We start from the raw sequence: 19,571 nt of genomic DNA on the forward strand, positions 1-19,571 counted from the left end.
AAGTCTACTGCACATATCAGTAGCAAAGATTTTTAAGTTCCTGCGCACACACAAAAAAGCCCACCACCTTCTAAAAAAAATTGCATACCTGAGATCTTACAACTATCACAGACGTAGCTAATAAAAAAAAATTAATTCCATCAAGTTAATGGAGTTTCCTCCAATGTAAGTGGTTACAAAATTGAACCTTAAACTGCATTTACTACTTTCCTTCAATGTAATTTTAATGAGATTTCATTCATTCACTCTTGATTATGTAAAACTAATTTCATTTATTTGATTTAGTACTCTAATGTAAAGTGCCAAAACTGATCAATCTTGAAATGGGAACTTGCATCATAAATACGTAGCCTTTTTCAGAGGTGCAAAATACATTTTAAAAATCTCTGATTTTCATAATTATACTAGGTTTCCTAAACACCCTTATCTATATTAGTGCATAGCTCTACTTCTAATGTACCCAGTTCATTGATGTTTGTTTTTTATCTTCATGTTTCACATGGACAACTTTCCTACAAAGTGGGATCATGGTTGGGACCTTAGAAGCAGGTATAAAGCTACTCCTTTTTAATTGTACAGGCTTTATTATGTAAGTTTAACAACATGCATTTAAAATCTTCATTTCCTTTTGAAAGAGGCTTTGCCACTTGAAATCACAGCAAGAAAATTTTGCATTTTAGGAGGAATTCATAAAGTAATCATGAATTGTTTATGACACAATAGATCTTGCAGGAATGACCTAAAGTGCATTATAAATATCTGCATTTCTCTATATTTAAAACCAGTTCTATCAAGGAAAAAGACTTGGGAGTTAAAAGAGAATGAAACAGAGTGTTGGAAAGCCTACAGCTCTAGCATTTGCCCATGGAAACAGAAATGCGACCTGAATCATTTTATTGCTCAATCTTGCAACTGATTTTTTGTGCTTACAAGAAAGTGTTCGTTTTTCAAAACTTTTTATATCACAATACCGTTCCACACTTTCTATGTAGAACACAACTCCGCACATTTACAATGTCTTTACACGTCATTCACACAGCACCACTTTGCAATGTAGGAAGATAACAGGAAGTAAACGGGAAAGTGATGGAATTGTTTAATCTTCAGCAAAGTAATCCTCAAGTCCCTCCAGTTCCATTTCTTCTGTTGCACTTAAAGAGGAAGTCGTAGGAATATCTGCCCGTGTCTGGCTGCTGTGTTTCAGCTGGGAGCTTTCAAGCTGCCTTTCATCTTTTTTTATTTCTTTGGTGACGCCAAGTAGCTGCTGACTTTCTATAAAGTACTGATTAGGATGGCTCAGAGAAAAACCAATTTCTTTGACCTGTATAGAAAAAAAGGGAGGGAAAGCAGCATGCTGAGTTATTATATTCTGTAAAATTTTATTAAATTAGCTGGAATGAAAGAATGCAATTTTCAGCATCTTATTTTCCCTGTGTCCTCCCCGCAAATGTTCTTTTTTTAAAAAAAAGATAGCTAGAATCTAAAAATCGTCTTTTATACAGGTGCTGTAAAAATCTAGGTGAAATTATTTCTTCTATTATTTTTAATGGTAATTTTTGCCAAGCAGCTATTCGTGAAAACCATACTGCATGTAAGTTTTCTGTAGAATGCACACTGACTTTACAACATTGTTGAAATGTCGCAACAATTCCATTTCAAAGGACAGTTTGGCTAAACACTATAATTGGATTTAACCATGTCTTTCTATCAGTGGTGTGGATGTAGTGGTAGACCTATTTGCAGTTTTAGGATTTTCCAAAGCATATCAGGCAAAAAGAGAGAAAGAATAAATATTAGTGCATTCATAAACTATGTTTTTCTGGCCTCCTTGAAATAGTGATTTCTCAAAGAGTCACTATTTGAGAGAGACTACTTAAGAGTCAAAGCATATTTTGAGACATGATTACCTGTATTTACTGCAAATCAGAGCAAAACTAAATATTAAAATGGCAGACAAACATAAGGGCTGCACTGTAAAGGCAATTCATTTCTTGCTTTTCTGCTTTTACAGATTGATCAGTATACAAGCAGCAGCAACAAAGCTAAACCACATTCCCTGGTTGTATATTCAGTTTCTTGTAATTCTTGTTAAAGAGACTTGTTTGCTGGTTCTTAATTTACAGTCCTGTATGATTTTGGGGGGAGGAAAAGCCCCCTTACTCCCTAGAAGAAGGAGATGAAAAACAAGGTTCCTATAACTGGTAAAAAGGATTTGAAAGGAGCAAATCCCTTGGCTACTAAACAAATTGAAGATTTTGTCAGTTTTTTTCCTGGTATTGCTTTTGGCAACTTTGTAAATTGTTGTGTATCGACTCTCCCCTCACTTTGGAACAAATCAAATCCTTTGGATTTATAATTTCCAGCTGATTCTGAATCCAACATAACAGGCAACCCACTGCATGGATGCACAATTAAATCCAAGATGCCCTCTCCGCTGCCTTAATGTCCAACTGCCAATCTTTTACTTCTAGAGAGAAACAAGCAGCTAGACAGGTCTTAGTTTAGAGTCTTCAAAGTCAGAGTTTGTTACTACCAAACCCTTACTGTATTATTCACCATAAAAAAACCTTAGATGTTTTAATTCAAGGACATTATTTTCAAAAATAAATGTAGCTATTACATGCTTGTAAACAAGAAATAATTTTTAAATTAAAGAGAATGAAAAAGAACTAAAAATTAGCCCTGTAAGAACAGACCAAAACAAGATGTAAAAAAACAGGTCTTTTTCAGAGACAAAGGGTAAAATATAAATTAAAAAGAGATTCTGCAAGAGCACATAAGATTGTATTGTAGTACTCCACTTGAAATAGAGTTAGAAAACTGGAACATTATATGATTTAATAAAATATTAAAGGGAATATGTAAAATGTTTAAGATTTAATGATAGAGTTTAATTTGCTTTGGATTATTGTTTCAACTATATTATAAACATATTATTTTCTTATTTTAAAATGTATGTAGAATGTACTAAGCAGAATCAGAATGGAAATTATACATTATTTTAAGTGTTAAATCTAGGGGAAAGGTAGAATAGCTTGTGTTTATAGAAGAGAGTGGAGACCAAGAGGGTGGAGATTAAGAGATGGGGGGGTGGAGGTAAAAAGACTAGGATCACAAAAGAGATTCTGCAAAAGTACATAAGATTGTATTTTTGTATCTTTAATTGAAATAATGTCAGAAAATTGGATCTTTATATGATTTAACAAAATACTAAAATAATAAAGCTTAATATACTATGGATTATTGTTTTAACTATATTATAAATTTATTATTATTTTATCTTAAAATGTAGTACGTAGTTTTAGAATGTGCTAAGCAGAATCAGAATGAGAATTATATATTATTTTAAGTGTTAAATTTAGGGGAAAAATATAAAAGCGTCATACTTCAATTAGTGATTACAGGAGAAATATTGTGTTAATAAGAAAAGAAAAATAGATGATTATAGAACGGACAAAAGATATCAGCATAATGATTTAAACTGAGATGAAATAAATAAAATAGAATTAAGAGAGTGAAAAGAGGGGAGAAGCCATACAAAAAATATAGAACAGTAAATAAGATATGAAATGGTATATAAAGTGAGCATGAATTTGATTTATGTCTGTACCAAAAGATGTAACCCGGGACTAGGCCGCTTTCCAAAAAGAAGTTTTATGTTTTGTGTTTTGTTTGTGTATGTTTGTTTATTGAAAATTAATAAAATTCTTAAAAAAAAAAAAAGAACAGGCCAAGACTCATCTTAGCTCAGAATTGTGTTTTTCATAGTAGCTGACCAGATGCCTCTTGGTTATTTCTTCAGTTTTTACCTGCCTTTATTTTTGATCAGATTAAGGCAGCATATCGGTACATGCCTAGTACTCCTGCCTCCTTTTCCTTCTCTACTTGTTCCTTCAAGTTGAAAAAAAACCTTGATGGCCCATAATCAATCAAACATGATTTTATAAATTTTGATCATGTCTCCTCTCAATCTCTCATGGTTTAAGCAAAGAGTCCCAAGTTACAAGCCTATCTAGCTAGTCTAATGAAGAGAAGGACCAGGGGAGACATGATAGCAGTGTTCCAATATCTGAGGGGCTGCCACAGAAAGGAAGGGGCGAAGCTATTTTCTGAAGCACCTGTAGGCCAGACAAGGAATAGTGAATGGAAACTGAACAAGGAGAGATTCAACCTAGAAATAAGGAGAAATTTTATGATAGTGAGAACAATCAATCAGTGGAACAGCTTGCCCTCAGACTTTATGGGAGCTTCATCACTTGAGACTTTCAAGAAGAGATTGGACTGCCATTTGTCAGAAATTGTGGAAGATCTCCTGCTTGGGCGGGGGGGGGGGGTTGGACTAGATGACCTACAAGGTCCTTCCAACTCTGTTAATGTGTTCTGTTCTTTTATGAAAAGGGGTTCACGTCCTCTGATCATTTAGATGACCCTTTTCTGCATTTTTCCCAATTGTTTTTTCAAACTTGGCAACCAGAACTGCCAAGATATAGATGTACAAGAGTTTTGTATAATGGCATTGCATTTGGGTTTCCTAAACCTTTTCTAATAATCCCTAGCATAGGCTCTGCCTTTTTTGTGGCAGCTGCACATTCAACCAATAGCTTCAGTGAGAAAGATCTTTATTCTGGTTGGTTAAGACTGCTCTGACTTCATCCATGTAAATGTCACTGCACACTTACTCAAACTGAACCCCGTCCTCTTTCACATTGGGTTGACTGTTCGCCAAAGAGCCCCTTTTGGAGTTTTTCATGCTCACATTTGATTGTTTCCATTCTGGGTAATGTAACCCCACCTGCACACTTGGCCAGCTAGCTTTGTATCCCTAAGTCAAAATCATTTAGGGCAGCAGCCCCCAACCTTTTGGGCATCATGGAGAGAGGTGTTTCCACAGACCGGAGGGGGCATAGTTTCATAGGTGCCTGCATCCCTAGATAAGGCTTTGCTTGTTTGTGTGGCCCGGTTTCTGGCATACTGAGAATTGATGCCAGTCCATGGATCGGAGGTTGGAGACTTACGGGATAGACGTGTGTATGAGATTTTTAAAAAATTGCATTCTAAAAATCCACCTTTATAGTACATATGTCTGCATGTGGGGAGAGGTTGCAAAAAAATCTAACTGTAATTATTCTTCTTTTTGGTTGAAATGGTAATTTACGTCCCAAAAAATGCCCCGTCACTTAAATAGAAACTAAAGTTCTGCTGCCCAAGGAAACTAAAATCGAACACATTTATTGTCTATACTTAAAAAACAAAAAAGCAAAGTAACCCCTCTCTCCCTTCTAATACAGACTGACACAACAATAAAAGGACATTAGATTAAAAGCAGCTTCCTCTACCTTGCACACCTTGCATTTTCATCTTCTAAAGCTAAACATTTTTCTTCATGGAAAACTTGGCATTCTTTTGGCGTTATACTACAGGGCTTTAAAAAAAAAAAAAAGCTGAACCCATGATGTTGAACCTTTAATCAAGAAATTGCAGAATGGCAGGTGATAATGAGGCAAGCTGTTATTCTACAAAGGCCATATGGAATTATTTCTTATTTATACACTTTCTCAAATATATGTTTTGATCAACCAAGAAACCGAGGTTTGACCACTAGAAAAACTGAAAAGTAAATCAGCCTTTCTTCTTTATAAATCATTAGAAAGGCAACATTTAGCACAGTATCAAAAGCATTATGCTTATGAAGCTACATTAAAACTGGCAGTTTCCTTATAATCATGGATATGCGCGTTGCCAAGTTTAATGGCAACTGCTCTAATTATTACTGTTTATAACCTAATAGCTCTGACAGCTTACTAACATATTTCAACACACATTATATTTACTAAGAATATTGGTTCAGCCAAATCATTCATGATAGCAAAGCATTTAGAGGCATTCAAGCACAAATGCATGGAGCGTGAGTGTAAATGCACAAGTTTATCAGTTAAGGCAAACAAATAATTGAGACAAGAAAGAAATGGACATGTATCCATATCATAGGTAAGGGATACAATTATTTCTCATGACTGGCAATACAGTCATCAGGCATTCAGCCTTCTCTATGTTCTAGCAGTGGTTTAGTCTTGCAGGACTCCATATTTGATTCTTTCCTTTCTTAGCCTACTAGAGTTAATGGCCTCTGAGGAATACAGGACACCAGACAGCTCCAGAGCAGCCTTTCTCAAGCTTTTTACTCCAGAAGAAACCTTAAAATAATTTTCAGATTTCAGTCAATCACTGCATAAAAATTATCTTGTCTCCAACTAGCTTGGTAGTATGTGTGAAGGTTAAAAAAAGATGTATTTGTAATTATCTTTTGTGGAAATCCTAGCAAAAATGGGGACCAGCAGCTGAGCTGAAGCGCATGAAAATACCAACTTTCCAAGTGCTAGAATTTTACAGAACGTAGAAGTTTTAAAAACAACAACATAACAATCTCTTGTGGAATCCCAGGGCTCCCTACAACCTCATTTGGGAAATAATGCTCAGAGCCAACAATCATGATTAGAACTCTACTGTAAACAAGCTGTTTAAGCTGCAATCCTTCATGTGCTGCTCAGGGAGGAAGCCTGACTGAATTCCACAGAAATTACATAGAAACACATTATTAAAAAATGTGTGCATTTCTATTTTAATAACCAGCTATTCTGTGATCTCTGAAGGTCAAAAAGCACATTAAGTCAATAACCAGTGACAAAGAACTCTCACTGAAAGTCTCCACTTTCACTATAATACCTACAATGCCAACAACTTTTTTCATTGATCATGTATTATGTTGTAACTGTGAATGCGTCTATGCCAGTGATGGTGAACCTTTCAGGTACCGAGTGCCCAAAGCGCACAAGCGCGCATACCCAAAATGCAAGGTGCCCCCATGCATGCGCTCCCTGCACATGTACCCCGCCCCCACAAATGCACAGCAGAGACCTGGAGGCCAAGTGGCTGGCAGGAAGTGTGCGCGCATGCATAGTGGAGTTGAGCTGGGGTGACGGCACACAAGAGGGCTCTGTGTGCCACCTGTGGCACATGTGCCATAGGTTCACCACCACTGGTCTATGCCATAAGCGGGTTATATCTTTATGTCATTGTTTTATCTCATTTTAATGATGTTGGGCTGTTATAATACCAATAGGGAAAACACACACACACACACACACACACACAAACACCCACACACTTATTGCTTCAAGCTTTTTTGCTTATAGTTTCAATGTTTTTGGATCTAAAGCTTAATTTGATATTTGATACCTAAAAGTAAATCCAATTTGAAGCTCATGCGACTATAATCATTTTCCGTTCTTCAATATATTTTCAAATACTGTACCGATTTGCATTTTTAAAACGAATACATGTCCTTTTTTCCTTTAAGGCTTTGCTTAGAATTTAACCTGTATTCACAAATATTTTCACTCAACATTGTTGGAAGAGAACTTTCATTTACTACTATGAATAAGTATTGACCAAATCCAGAATCAAATACCACAATCAACAAGAAGCCAACAACAGTCAAGAATAAGGCTAATAGTACCCAAAGATGCTCACTACGAATAAGCAATGCACAATATCAAGAGTGTGACTGTGTGAATAATAGCTACCTCACTTTTTTTCAGACAGGATCAAGTAGTTCAGGGCTACAATTCTTTTGCCCCACTTGTGGTCTTCCTAATAAGCAAAATGCTGAACTTTGGAACTTTTACAATTGGATCAAGCACAATCTTTAAGTTCTTATCAAGTAGAACTTCCACAGAGTAAAAATACACTGCTGATCCTCTGTGCTCAAAAGGCCCCTTAATATGTCTTCCTTGTCTACAATTGTTTTTGTTCATACTTTGAGAAGCAGAGTCCTAAGAAGGTCAAACAAGCCTTCCTGTTAGAATATTTTCCCTTTGTATATCATATTCTGCCACCATAATGCTCCAGGCCAAATGCCTACCCATTAGTAGCTCCTGACATGACTTCACCAGTGCTCTTCCCTCTTTCCATAACATGGCATTTTAGTACGCTAAAAGAATATTTTAGCGGCACGGCAAGATCCTGAAGAAGGCTACAGAACAGTATTCCATAGGAGATGTGTCGAAACCATGAAAACAAAGCAATAATAACAACTATAGCTAATTCTATGCACCAAGCCTAAAGAGAAAACTGAAAACTGAAGGTTAGAATTCAACTCTAGATAATATATAGCATGTAAATAATTTGGCAATTAAAAATGCCCTTTGAAAATAATAAACTTGGCCTTTTGCATTATATATACTAGGTTTATATACCTAGTACTATAATACAAATCAAAAGCTGAAAATTTGCCTTCTAGCCTGTTTGTAGAATAGAGTGAAAAGCAACATTTGAAGTACATCAAAGCATTGTAAGCCACTACCTAGAGAGTGGTTTTCTGTCTTCCATTGCCATCTTTTATAGCTCCACAGTATGATGGCAATACGGTTATATTATGCGCGTGATGATTTGCTTTTATTCTGATTTAAAAGATGGATAAGATGTACGTGAGGTACAAAGCATAGCAGTAGCTTTCCATTCAGAGAAGTCTCTGAGCTTCAAAAGCATTAGGATCTTACACCTTTCTCTAGGAGGAGAAAAGCAGAGAAGCTAGTTTTTAATTACCAGATGTTAATTGTTATGTGGAATCAAAGATATCTGCTATTATATCATTAGCTCAGCATAACTTATAACGAGTCGCACTGACAATGACTGTGAACAGAATAGTTTCCCTTTTCTGAGGCTTTGGTATGATTCCCAAACATAACAGTGAAAATATGTACTTACATCATGAGTCAATTCGAAGTATTTTTGGCAGGCCAGCTGATAATGCATACCTTTCACCAAGTCCAATATCTAAAAAAGAAATTGAACCAATTAAAATACACACACAAACGCACACTAATTCCAGTCCATAAAGAGAACACATCTTTAGAAAGCATGACAGAATTGATACCGTGTTTCTCATATAATAAGGCCGGGTCTTATTTTTTTTTGAGCCCCGAAAAAATGGCTAGGCCATCTTTTCAGGGGTGACTTAATTCCCCCCCTTGCATCTTAGGGCGGGCGGCGACGGCTTGGATGTTGACCTCGGCATTGGTGGGGCACTTTGTATTAGGGTCAACGCAGGCAGCACCATATCCGGGTATGCAACAAAAGTACTTCCTAACACCAAGCCCCCCCCCCGCCATTTCCCCCCCATTTCGCATGTTTTAATATAGGCCTTAATTTGTGGGGAGGGGCTTAATTTCATTTCATGCCTATAAAACATGCTGGGACTTCCTATTGGGGGAGGCCGTATTGTTGGAGAAACAGGGTACATGTGCTTCAGTGCTTCTAAAAAAGTTTCAAACTCAAATCAAAAGTTAGAAAAATTATGGCTATTATATTTGCAATGATTATTTCCAGGATATCAATTTCCAAAATATTTCTATGGTTGCAAATACGTGTTTGCATTTGAGAAACTGAAACATAAATCACTCAACATATGTGGTCATTCCTTACACATAGCTTTTTCATGCATTGGGTAGTACACTGGGACTGTGACACCATTAAGAACTGTAGTAATTTAGAAAAGAAGTAGTGGAAAGCTACTTGAAAACATCAGCCCTCAAAGTAAGTTGTTTCTAAGCAGCAGTTCCCGGAACAAGAAAAGAAATTGTCTGTTTTGAACTCCTACTAGAAACATTTTTCTATCTCTTGTAAATACAATTTGCTTCCCAATTCTACCTTGTAATCGCTTCTGTCCAGCAAAAGCACTCATTCTTATCAGCAGAATGCAATGGCGTTTTAAAATTTAAGTTGCATGTCATTTTTTTTTCCTCTGCTGATCGATAATTATTCTTTTTATATGTGCTGCTTATCAGCCACAGAAAACTGCTGTAACTGAGAGATAGCTTCAGTGGAAAGAACATTTTTGAGGAATGCAAATTTCTAACCCTTTTTCTGAGAGGCTGACCTTTTAAAGTCAAGAGTGGCAATAAACTCCAGCACAAATCCCTGCTGTCCTCGTTATGGAGACTGCCTTATAGTTATTGACAGATGTACAAATAATATTTGCTGAATATATCAAACCATACTGCTGCCAAAGAAGTGCTTACTGGGTCTGTTTGCTGTTACAAGCAAAACTGATTAAATATCTGCCTTTGCTGTCACCTCCTGTTAAGTACAATGTGAAAAACAAGTCAACCAACCAAAAGAATCACAAGCTTGGCACGGTCTCTTTGCTTTTGAACTGAAGCAGGTAGCAGTTTGAGGGGAAAATAGTTATGCATATTGCAAATAGAGCCTCAAGCTAATTTGCAATGATACTCAACCAAGAAGATTTTATAATATTGTATCATAGATGTAACATATATAGAAAACTTCCTTGGCTTACAGTAAAAGATGGACAGTATTATGGCAACTTTCTTTTTCTTTTTTCTTTTTTATTGGTTTTTAAGACAAACATAGACAAACAAAACATAAAAACATCAAGCCATCATCCATATATATACATACAGTGTGTCGGTTGGTTTCCAAATTGTTTTGTGCTTCCATTTCGTAGTCTTCAATTACAATTACATTGTATATATTCTCATATTTTCAATCAAATATTAAATACATTAATATCATTGTAGATCAATCATTTGACTATACTTTTATTAATTCATGTTTTATGAAATAATCCATATTTTACTTAATTTGTTTTATGACAGTTCATATTATCATCTCAAATTTATCCTACAATTATTTTGTAGATATAAGAATACATGTTTCCTTAAGTTTTCGTGGGTACTTACATGTATGGTATTCAGCTTTGTTGGAGTATTTTCCACGTCATTGTAGTTGTCTTTTAAGTTGTAGCGCTTGGGCAGAATCTCATCTGCCATCATCAGGCTTCTGTATTGTGTTCGCCACGAACACAGTACAGAAGCCTGATGATGGCAGATGAATTCTGCCAAACGCTGCTACAACTTTAAAAGCACAACTACAATGACGCGGAAAATACCCCGAACAAAGCTGAATAACATACAATAAGAATACATCTTTATATATTTATTATTTTCTAAGAATCTACATATTTCATTACCGTGTTTTATTGTCTAACCATTGATAGAATAGATCCCAAATTTTATAAAATTATTTATCATCTTGTTCTCTGATTTCAAATGTCAATCTACTCATTTCAGCACATTCCAATATTTTCTTAATGATTTCCTCCTGTAATGGTATTTTTTCATTTTTCCAGTTTTTGGCAAATACAATCCTAGCCACTGTTAATACACTTTTATCCACACTTTTAATTCCACTTTTATCTTGTTCAACCACAGTTAATCTGCTATCAATGTCTCCAATCTTATCTCTTTATCTTCTTCAAGTTTTTGGAATCTCTCATCATACTTCATCATCATTTGTTGAATGTTCTCCACCTTTTCATCAGTTTTTCCTGTTCTTTGTTCAATGTTCTCTGTTCTCTTTTCAATATTCTCTGTTGTTATTTGTATATTTTGAATTCCTTGCATAATCATCTACAGCAGGGGTGTCCAACCTTGGCAACTTTAAGACTTGTGGACTCCAACTCCCAGGATTCCTGTCCACAAGTCTTAAAGTTGCCAAGGTTGGACACCCCTGATCTACAGCGTCACTTTTTCCTGTTCTTTTTCTTGCTGTAATATCGTCTGTATTGAGCATTGTCCTCCAGATGGTGAAGAGGAAAAAGTAGAGGTTGAGGAACCAGGGGCTGTTAGCTTCTTACTCATTTCAGACAATTCAAAATCTTCAGGTTCTTCTAGACCTTAATCCACTTGTGAAATAACCAATTGCAATTCCAAGTAAAAATAGTGGGAAAAAAGAAGCCAAATAACAACAACAACAATACTACTACTACTAATAATAATAAAATTTCTTCAGGTTCTTGTAAAGCTTAATCCAATCAATTGGTTAGATAGCCGTAAAAACTCAAAAATGGAAGAAAAGACCATAAACACACACACAAAAAGAAAAAATTGTTAAATCCTGGAAAAGGCAGAAAAGTAGAAAAGTAGAAAATAAAAAACTAAAGAAGAGAAAAGTTCTTCAACATCTTAATCCAATTAAAAGGTCCCAGGTATAAAAGAATGCATAAGAAAAAAAAGAAAGCCACAAAAAAAACAATATGGAAGATAAATAGAAAAAAAAATACAAGGGAGGGAGAGAGAAAAAAGAAGAGACTACTCCCTTAAAAAGAAGAAAAAAAGGAAGGAAATCATTAATACTAAAGCTTTTCCTTTAAAATAAAATGCAAATGTAAAAATTATATTTCAAAAACAAAAACAAAAACAAGTTCCAAAAGGCCAAAAATCCAAATAGCTATTACAAAAAGTGAGCTAGTAAGGAGGGGTTTGTTAAAGTAAGAAATAGCCCAGCTTAAAAAAAAGTAGAAAAAGCACACTGCACCTTGTTTGGTTATCCAAGGCTTTTGTTAAAGTTTATAACTCTCTTTTCCAGAGTCTTATCATCTTTTTTTTTCTATAAACTTCAACACTAGACTCTAGCTATTGATAGAAACCCAGAAAAGCACCTGCAATAATACTCTCCCATGCTCTTCCCTCTATCTTATCAAACAGGTAGTGTCCTTGAAAAGAAGTCCCAGTTCTTTCTCAGCTTTGTCTGGTCAAGAAAAAAAAGAGATACAATATTTTCAAGCCTCTAGTTGGCAGTGTTACAAAGTTTCTTCTGCTTTCACTTTCCCCCTCCTTTTCCAAACAAGATATAATAAAAACTAATTAAAAAGGGAAAAAGATATTAAAAAGATGACTAGAAGGGATTCTCTAGCCTAGAATATTATAAAGTCAAAAAGGAGAGAAAGGATAGGTGGAAAAAAAACCCAGTCCAGTTTCAAAATATAAAATCATGTGTGGAAAATCCAGCAATGAGAAAAAATAAAAATATTACTTTGACTTTCTGTTTAAAATCGCCGCTTAATCATTTCTGTCAAAACTTTTACTGATTCTTTCTTTTCCTTAGAGTGTCCTTTCAAATCTTAAAGTAAAGAAAAAGTTCTCATCAAACTGGCACACTTTCTCTTTCCGTTCTCTTTCGTTTCGGAGCTGTCCCAACTTCAGAAGCTTTAATGGCTGCCTCTTTGCCGTTGGCAAAAAGAGCTTCTCCTGGATCTACCAGGGACTTTGCGGTGTCCCTGGGATCAACAGGATACGCTCTTTACATTCACTGTCTCTTCGGCATGGTTTAGATCCGTTTGGACCGTCCAGGAGCAAAGATATCGGCAGCAATCTCAGACCTCCAAGATTGCATGCTGTATCATCGCGACGCCAGCGATGCCCTCCTCAACTTTCTGAGTAGCTTATGACAGTTAAAACTGAATCATAGGACCTGCTGCGTACAGAACTTACGGTATGGTATGGTATGGTATGGTATGGTATGGTATGGTATGGTATGGTATGGTATGGTATGGTATGGAATAGAATAGAATAGAATAGAATAGAATAGAATAGAATAGAATAGAATAACAGAGTTGGAAGGGACCTTGGAGGTCTTTTAGTCCAACCTCCTGCTTAGGCAGGGAACCCTACACCACTTCAGACAAATGGTTATCCAATTAAAAACTTACAGTGTTGGAGCATTCACAGCTTCTGGAGGCAAGTTGTTCCACTGATTAATTGTTCTAACTATCAGGAGATTTCTTCTTAGTTCTAAGTTGCTTTTCTCCTTGATTAGTTTCCACCCATTGCTTCTAGTCCTGCCCTCAGGTGGAGAATAGCTTGACTCCCTGTTCTTTGTGGCAGCCCCTGAGATATTGGAACAGTGCATTCATGTCTCCCCTAGCCCTTCTTTTCATTAGGCAGTCTAGTAACAGAATGTTCTGATGTTTACTAGAACACTTGATTTTCTCCTGACTGTGCCTGTTGTCTCATTTTCTTCTAGAGTGTGCCAATTCTGGTCGTGCTTTGTTTTCTAGAAATGAACATTCCAGATCCTTTCAAACACAAATATTTGTATTTTTCTATGTGGATCTTAGCAGGATTTAGAGTTATCACATAAACCATAAATCTGGTATGGTGCTTATGGTGTAGACTGGAATTCATTCCAATGCCCATGATGCTTTTTTTTTTCACATAAACATGGTTTCACGTGATCCCTTAAAATCTTTCTAAAGTCCATATAGATTTTTTTAAAAGGGTTCTTCCACTTTAAAAGGTCCCATTTTCCTGAAACTGTAGTGATGAATCTGGGAATCCTATAAAGCAGGGCTGTCAGACTCCCAGCCTGCAGGCTGGGTGTGTCACATGCTGGCCACACCCATGCCTGGTTTAGCGAAGTGGGGGAAAGTCCCGATATGTCATGTGACAAAGCTGTGATGACATGAGTTTGACCTCCCTGCTATAAAGCATGCAGGTATGTTTGCTGTTGAGTTAAATGAACTAATCCTGCAATCAACTGAAAGATTTGGCAAATGACCTATGAAAACAATATTCCAAGACACACTTTCTGGATCACACTTTTATTCAAGCACTGTGTGCAGACACTCTCGTATAAAGATGTTGCATCTCTGAGGGCAAACCTAGTACCCACCTGATAGCTAAGTGAAAAACTTTGTAGACCAATTTTAGTTTAATCTCCATATTGCCTTGGCTTCTGGAAGAAATATAATCAGCAAAGGAAGCCAAGAACTCTATATATCTTTAACAGCAATATAAAACGGGTTTTGTCAAACAAAAGGTGAAGAAAAAATACAGGTAATCTTTGTTTAGTGACCACATTTGGAACTGGTAACTCCAATTGTTAAGCAAAGTAATTGCTAGGTAGAAAATCACACAAGGCAACAGTGCTTATGATTTTACTCCAGTTTTCCTTTCTCCCCCACTCCCCTGTATTTTGGATTACTTACCTTGACACTGGGATAATTAGCAAGGGAATTAATGTTTGCATTTGCATTCATTGGAGAAGAAATGATTACAAGGGAGTAAACAAGCATACAAAGGAGAATTAAAAGTAACATGCTGGAGTCAGCAGTCCTGAGTGTGAAGTGCAACCTGCTGGTGTTTTTTCTATTGTGTGTCTCCTTACTCTCTTGTAATCCTTTTCTCTCCAATCTACGAGGGGGAAAATTAGTCAGGCATAGGACAATGTGTACTGACACTGTGTGCATATATTCATGTGACATTCCAAAAGAGTACAGATGTATTGATTTTGACCCAAAAGATATTACACACATTTCCACTTTCAGAACCCCACTACTATCTGTTACTAAAAATGCTCTGACCTGAGGGACTGCTTTGGCCAGGCAATGGGTGTATGAGGCAGGAACACTTATTACAGTTTATTGCCCACTCTTTTCTGGACTCTATCAATGAAATCAGATTATGGGCTATTCTGCTACATATAAGCTTACCACGGTTAGCTTCCTTTAGCTTTACAATCATTGATCTCTTCATTTACTCAAGGTCAGTATGGAGCATTTTTCAAATAAAATAGTTACTTCTATTCCGAAAGTCTCAATCTTTCAATAAAGGCTTGCTGCATTTTATCTACTTCTAACCTTCATTTTTATTTGAAAGGTGACTTAAAATGTGATTGAAGTGCAGCAACTGTAACATATTTAGAGACATTTTTGTAGTTCCAGGTCAGTTTCTCACTATCCCAGTGTAACTCAGCTTGTTCTTTAAGGGTTTTACAAAGACATTTATTTCTTTGCCTAGCCAAATCTGCCATCTACTTTCTCTGGGCATATTATTTTTAACATCCAACACTGGATATTGAAATTTCACTTTATTTTTAAAATCCTATTTTTTCAGTTGGAAAGAAACCAAACAAAAACAATGTATTTCTGCCTTCACATTCTCAAGGTATTTGCAGGAAATACCATAAAAGGTTAGAAGTTCTCTTGCCCATTATCATTAAAAAAAACTGTATTATTCTACACTATAGAGAAAAAGGAACATTTGTTCAACTATTAATAAGAAATAAGAATCTGGTACATTCTCTCAATCTTCTTTACCATTGTGGCTCACGTGGTAAGATGCTGGGCCTGCGCACCGCTGAGGTAAGCAAATAAAATGCGTAGGGACAAGAAAGGAGCCTCCCCCAATTGCCTACTGGTATTCAAGCATCCCGCAGATAAAGACAAACACCACTCCACAAAAAATTCCTTTCACAGAAGCAGCCAGTCACCTCAGTGATCTCTGGCTAACACGTGCCATGTGCTAAAAAAAAAATATTCACCATGTAACAGCTGCAACTGATGTGATCAAAATAAGACAATAGAAATTATCTTTGTAAATTGAATTATTTAACACCATCCAGGTGGTCCTTAACTTATAGATTTTTGTTCAATGACCAAAGTTATGGTAGTACTGAAAAAATGGACATACAACCTGTCCTCAAAGTGGACAAACTCCCTACAACTTATAACAGTGAACGGGACACCATCATGTGATCATGACCCACGTACTCTGGTGTCCAGTTCGCTGTTATAAGTTGTAGGGAGTCACAGTCACATGACTGTCATTTGCAACCTTTCCTGCTGGCTCTCCCAAATCAATGGGGAAGCCGGCAGGGAAGGTTGCAAGGGGTTAGAGTAAATCAGATCTTGGGATAACAATAACTGGGGCTACTAGGAATTGCCATCGCTAACCAATGCAGTCATGTGCCATCATGCTTTATAACCACATTCCTTAGTGATGGCAACCCCAGTCCTAACTAGCATTATTCCCGCAGGGATTAGCTGCATTTATGAAATCATGTTTATTTAGACAGCTGTTCAGCTTTAGTAGTATTTGTTTTGTAAGAACCAATATATTACATAAAGCTGCACAGATTTACACATAACTGTTGCAAAGGCCCAGGATCTAGGCTGACTTCTGGGCACAGTTTGAACCTCATGGTCCTGATGAAGTACACATTGTCCTAGGACTTATGAGTTCAGCCATGCATATTCTAGATTTTTGACCCCTCCTGGTTGGTTAAGAATTAATGATGGATGACGTGTAGTTGAGTCCATTTGGTGGTTAATGCCTGTTTGCAGGAGGAGTGATGTCACCTGCTTTAAAAATGGTGACCAAATTTTCTGGGTCCACAGTTGCTCTTAATATTTTTAAAAGATACCTTAAAATACTTTCATTTTTTTTAAAGATAAGCAATTCATGGGGTAAGCTGCACTGGTTGCCAGTTTGCTTCTCGATCAAGTTGAAGATGTTGATTCTTTCCTTTAAAGTTCTTCACGGCATGGGTTCATGTTATCTGAGGAACCATCTCACCTCAATGAGACTGGCCCACCCCTCCCGCACTGGCAGAAGGTGCATACTCCAGACCCAATCATTCAAGGAATTTTGGCTGGCAAGCTCCAGAAGAGCCTTTTCTGCTGTGGCTCATACCCTCTGGAACAGAGGTCTCCAAACTTAGCAACTTTTAAGATTTGTGGACTTTAAGATTTGTGGACATAGCTGGCTGGAGAATTCTGGGAGTTGAAATCCACAAGTCTTAAAGTTGCTAAGTTTGGGGACCCCTGCTCTGGAACATCGTGCCCCACCCCCAGGTGAGATGCACACTCACCGTCTTAGCTTTCTGAAAAGCCTGAAGATCTGGCTCTGCCAACTGGCCTAGGGTCCCAATGGGAGTATGTTATTCTGGAGATGGTTAATTGACGTAGACCCCACGTCCTCCCTCCTTCCTCCCCAAATCTTGGTCAATTTTAAACCAAATTTAATGTTACTATTTACTGTGTTAATGTTTTATACCGGTCTTTTATTGACTGTAAGACACCTAGAGTGGCCTCCAGGTGAGATGGGTGGCATATCAGTTTAATAAATAAATAAGTAAATGAACGACAAAAGGTCTCAATTGATTATCCTAAATGAAAGGTTTTCTGAGGTGACTAGATTTCATGCCAGACTGTGATGAATTTGAACTTTGAAAAAACACACTACCGTTACTCAAAATGTAAATAATTTCTTTCAAATTCAGAATAAGAAACCTTTAAAATATATTTTTAAAATATAGCAGTTAGGTTTGCATGTACAGTATATACACACATGCATACATACAAAGCATAAGTTATACCCTGCCTTTCCATTTAAATGGGAAAAAGCATCACAAATATTACTTGATGATTACTTCTGTGGTTCTTGCCTGCAATTTACAGGTTTTAACAGGGAAGGATTTGAAGATCACAAGAGAGGTGTTTCTAAAAGCATGCACACATCTATCAAGTAGGTGAGATCATAACAAGTTGTATGCTGTGATTTAAGAGACAATTGCATTCCTTGTCCATAATTATGAAATAAAACTAAAAAGATATTTCTGATGCCTGGTATCAGAATAATAGATTCGGTACCTGACCAATTCCAGAAGGAGGTATTTTATACGACTGAAGCTTCTGCTTCAGCAGCTCTGGGTCACTGTGGCGAAATGGGCATCCTAACAAAAAGAAAAGGGGAAGGTAAAATTATTCAAAAATTGGCATATCAAAGCGCTGCAGAATCTAGCAAACAGTGCTTATTTATTATCTGCCAGATTATAAAATACAGAAAAATAACTACCCCCATGTGCAAACTTTTCACCAAAATCTGTTCAGCATAAGTATTTGTGATTCTTGAGTAATCTTGGCCTACAACCTGACACAATTCTCAACCAACATACTGGCATTGATATTTGAAAGTAGTTCTGGCCAAACTGGAATATTTAAGGTTAGGAAAGGCTATTCTGACAGCTCAAAATACATAATTCAGTAGGTCAAGGCTGCAACGGGCATGAAAGATTATACATATAAAACAGTAATTATATCACCAGAAAAAGCTGCAATAGCTTACAAATAATTCAAAATATGTGTACTGAGTGGAAAGAAACACGTTAACATAGAGGACTCGCTAACAGTAGTTAAACTTGGTGCCCAACAGTCTTTCATTTCATTCACTTCACTGGGACTGTTTACACCCATACCTATGCCACGTGTGCTGGAAGTGGCACATTGAGCCATCTCTCCGGGCATGCCAGCCGTCACCTGTTGCTCTTCTAGGTTCCAATGCATGCATGCACGTCAGCTAGCTGGTCTTTGTGCGCATGGGAGCGCCAGAAACCGGAACAGCAGCTCCCCGGAATGCATGCACATGCTCGCCAGCTGATCTTCACGTACGCATGCGCATTAGAAACCGGGAGAACAGGTGGCCAGCGTGCATGCGCACGTGGGAAGCTAAGCTTCTGGCTTCCAGCACTCCTCCGCACGAGTGTCAGGCAGCTATTCTTCCGGTTTTCGGTGCATACACATGCACACGCTCCCATTTTGGTACTCGGTGCCGAAAAGATTAGCTACCACTGGTCTGCACTGACTTAAAAATCAAGTATCACAGCTTAAATGATAAATGCATTATAATCAAATTAGATTATTGCTGGTGAAATCTGTAGACATCATTGGTTATATACAACTTACAAATACAGATGGGAGTACCTTATCATACATTTGTATGTATGTACAATATGTATGTATGTATCCCAGCTTTATTATTTTTACAAATAACTGAAAAAGGTAAACATATCGAAGGTAGATATGATTACCACCTTCATATTCCTTCTCTTATTTTGCCCATAATGACCACCATATGAGATGGGTTGGGCTG

The 19,571-nt window shown here is 36.9% G+C and overlaps 1 protein-coding gene across 1 annotated transcript in view; it reads right to left on the reverse strand.

Annotated features, from left to right (window-relative positions):
• Positions 1 to 564: 564 nt before the first annotated feature.
• PRIM2 (DNA primase subunit 2) overlaps positions 565 to 19,571 on the reverse strand; it is a 93,282-nt gene continuing 74,275 nt past the window's right edge. Inside the window, exons 12-14 of the mRNA XM_087915969.1 lie at positions 18,293 to 18,375; positions 8,767 to 8,835; positions 565 to 1,321 (exon numbers count right to left, since the gene is read on the reverse strand). Coding sequence (XP_087772095.1) covers positions 1,097 to 1,321; positions 8,767 to 8,835; positions 18,293 to 18,375 — 377 coding nt within the window. The 3' untranslated portion in view covers positions 565 to 1,096. The remainder of the gene's footprint in view (positions 1,322 to 8,766; positions 8,836 to 18,292; positions 18,376 to 19,571) is intronic.

Source organism: Pseudonaja textilis, chromosome 1, assembly GCF_049901715.1.
Source record: "Pseudonaja textilis isolate UNSWEBS1 chromosome 1, rPseTex1.2, whole genome shotgun sequence".
In the NCBI taxonomy this organism is placed as follows: Eukaryota; Metazoa; Chordata; class Lepidosauria; order Squamata; family Elapidae; genus Pseudonaja; species Pseudonaja textilis.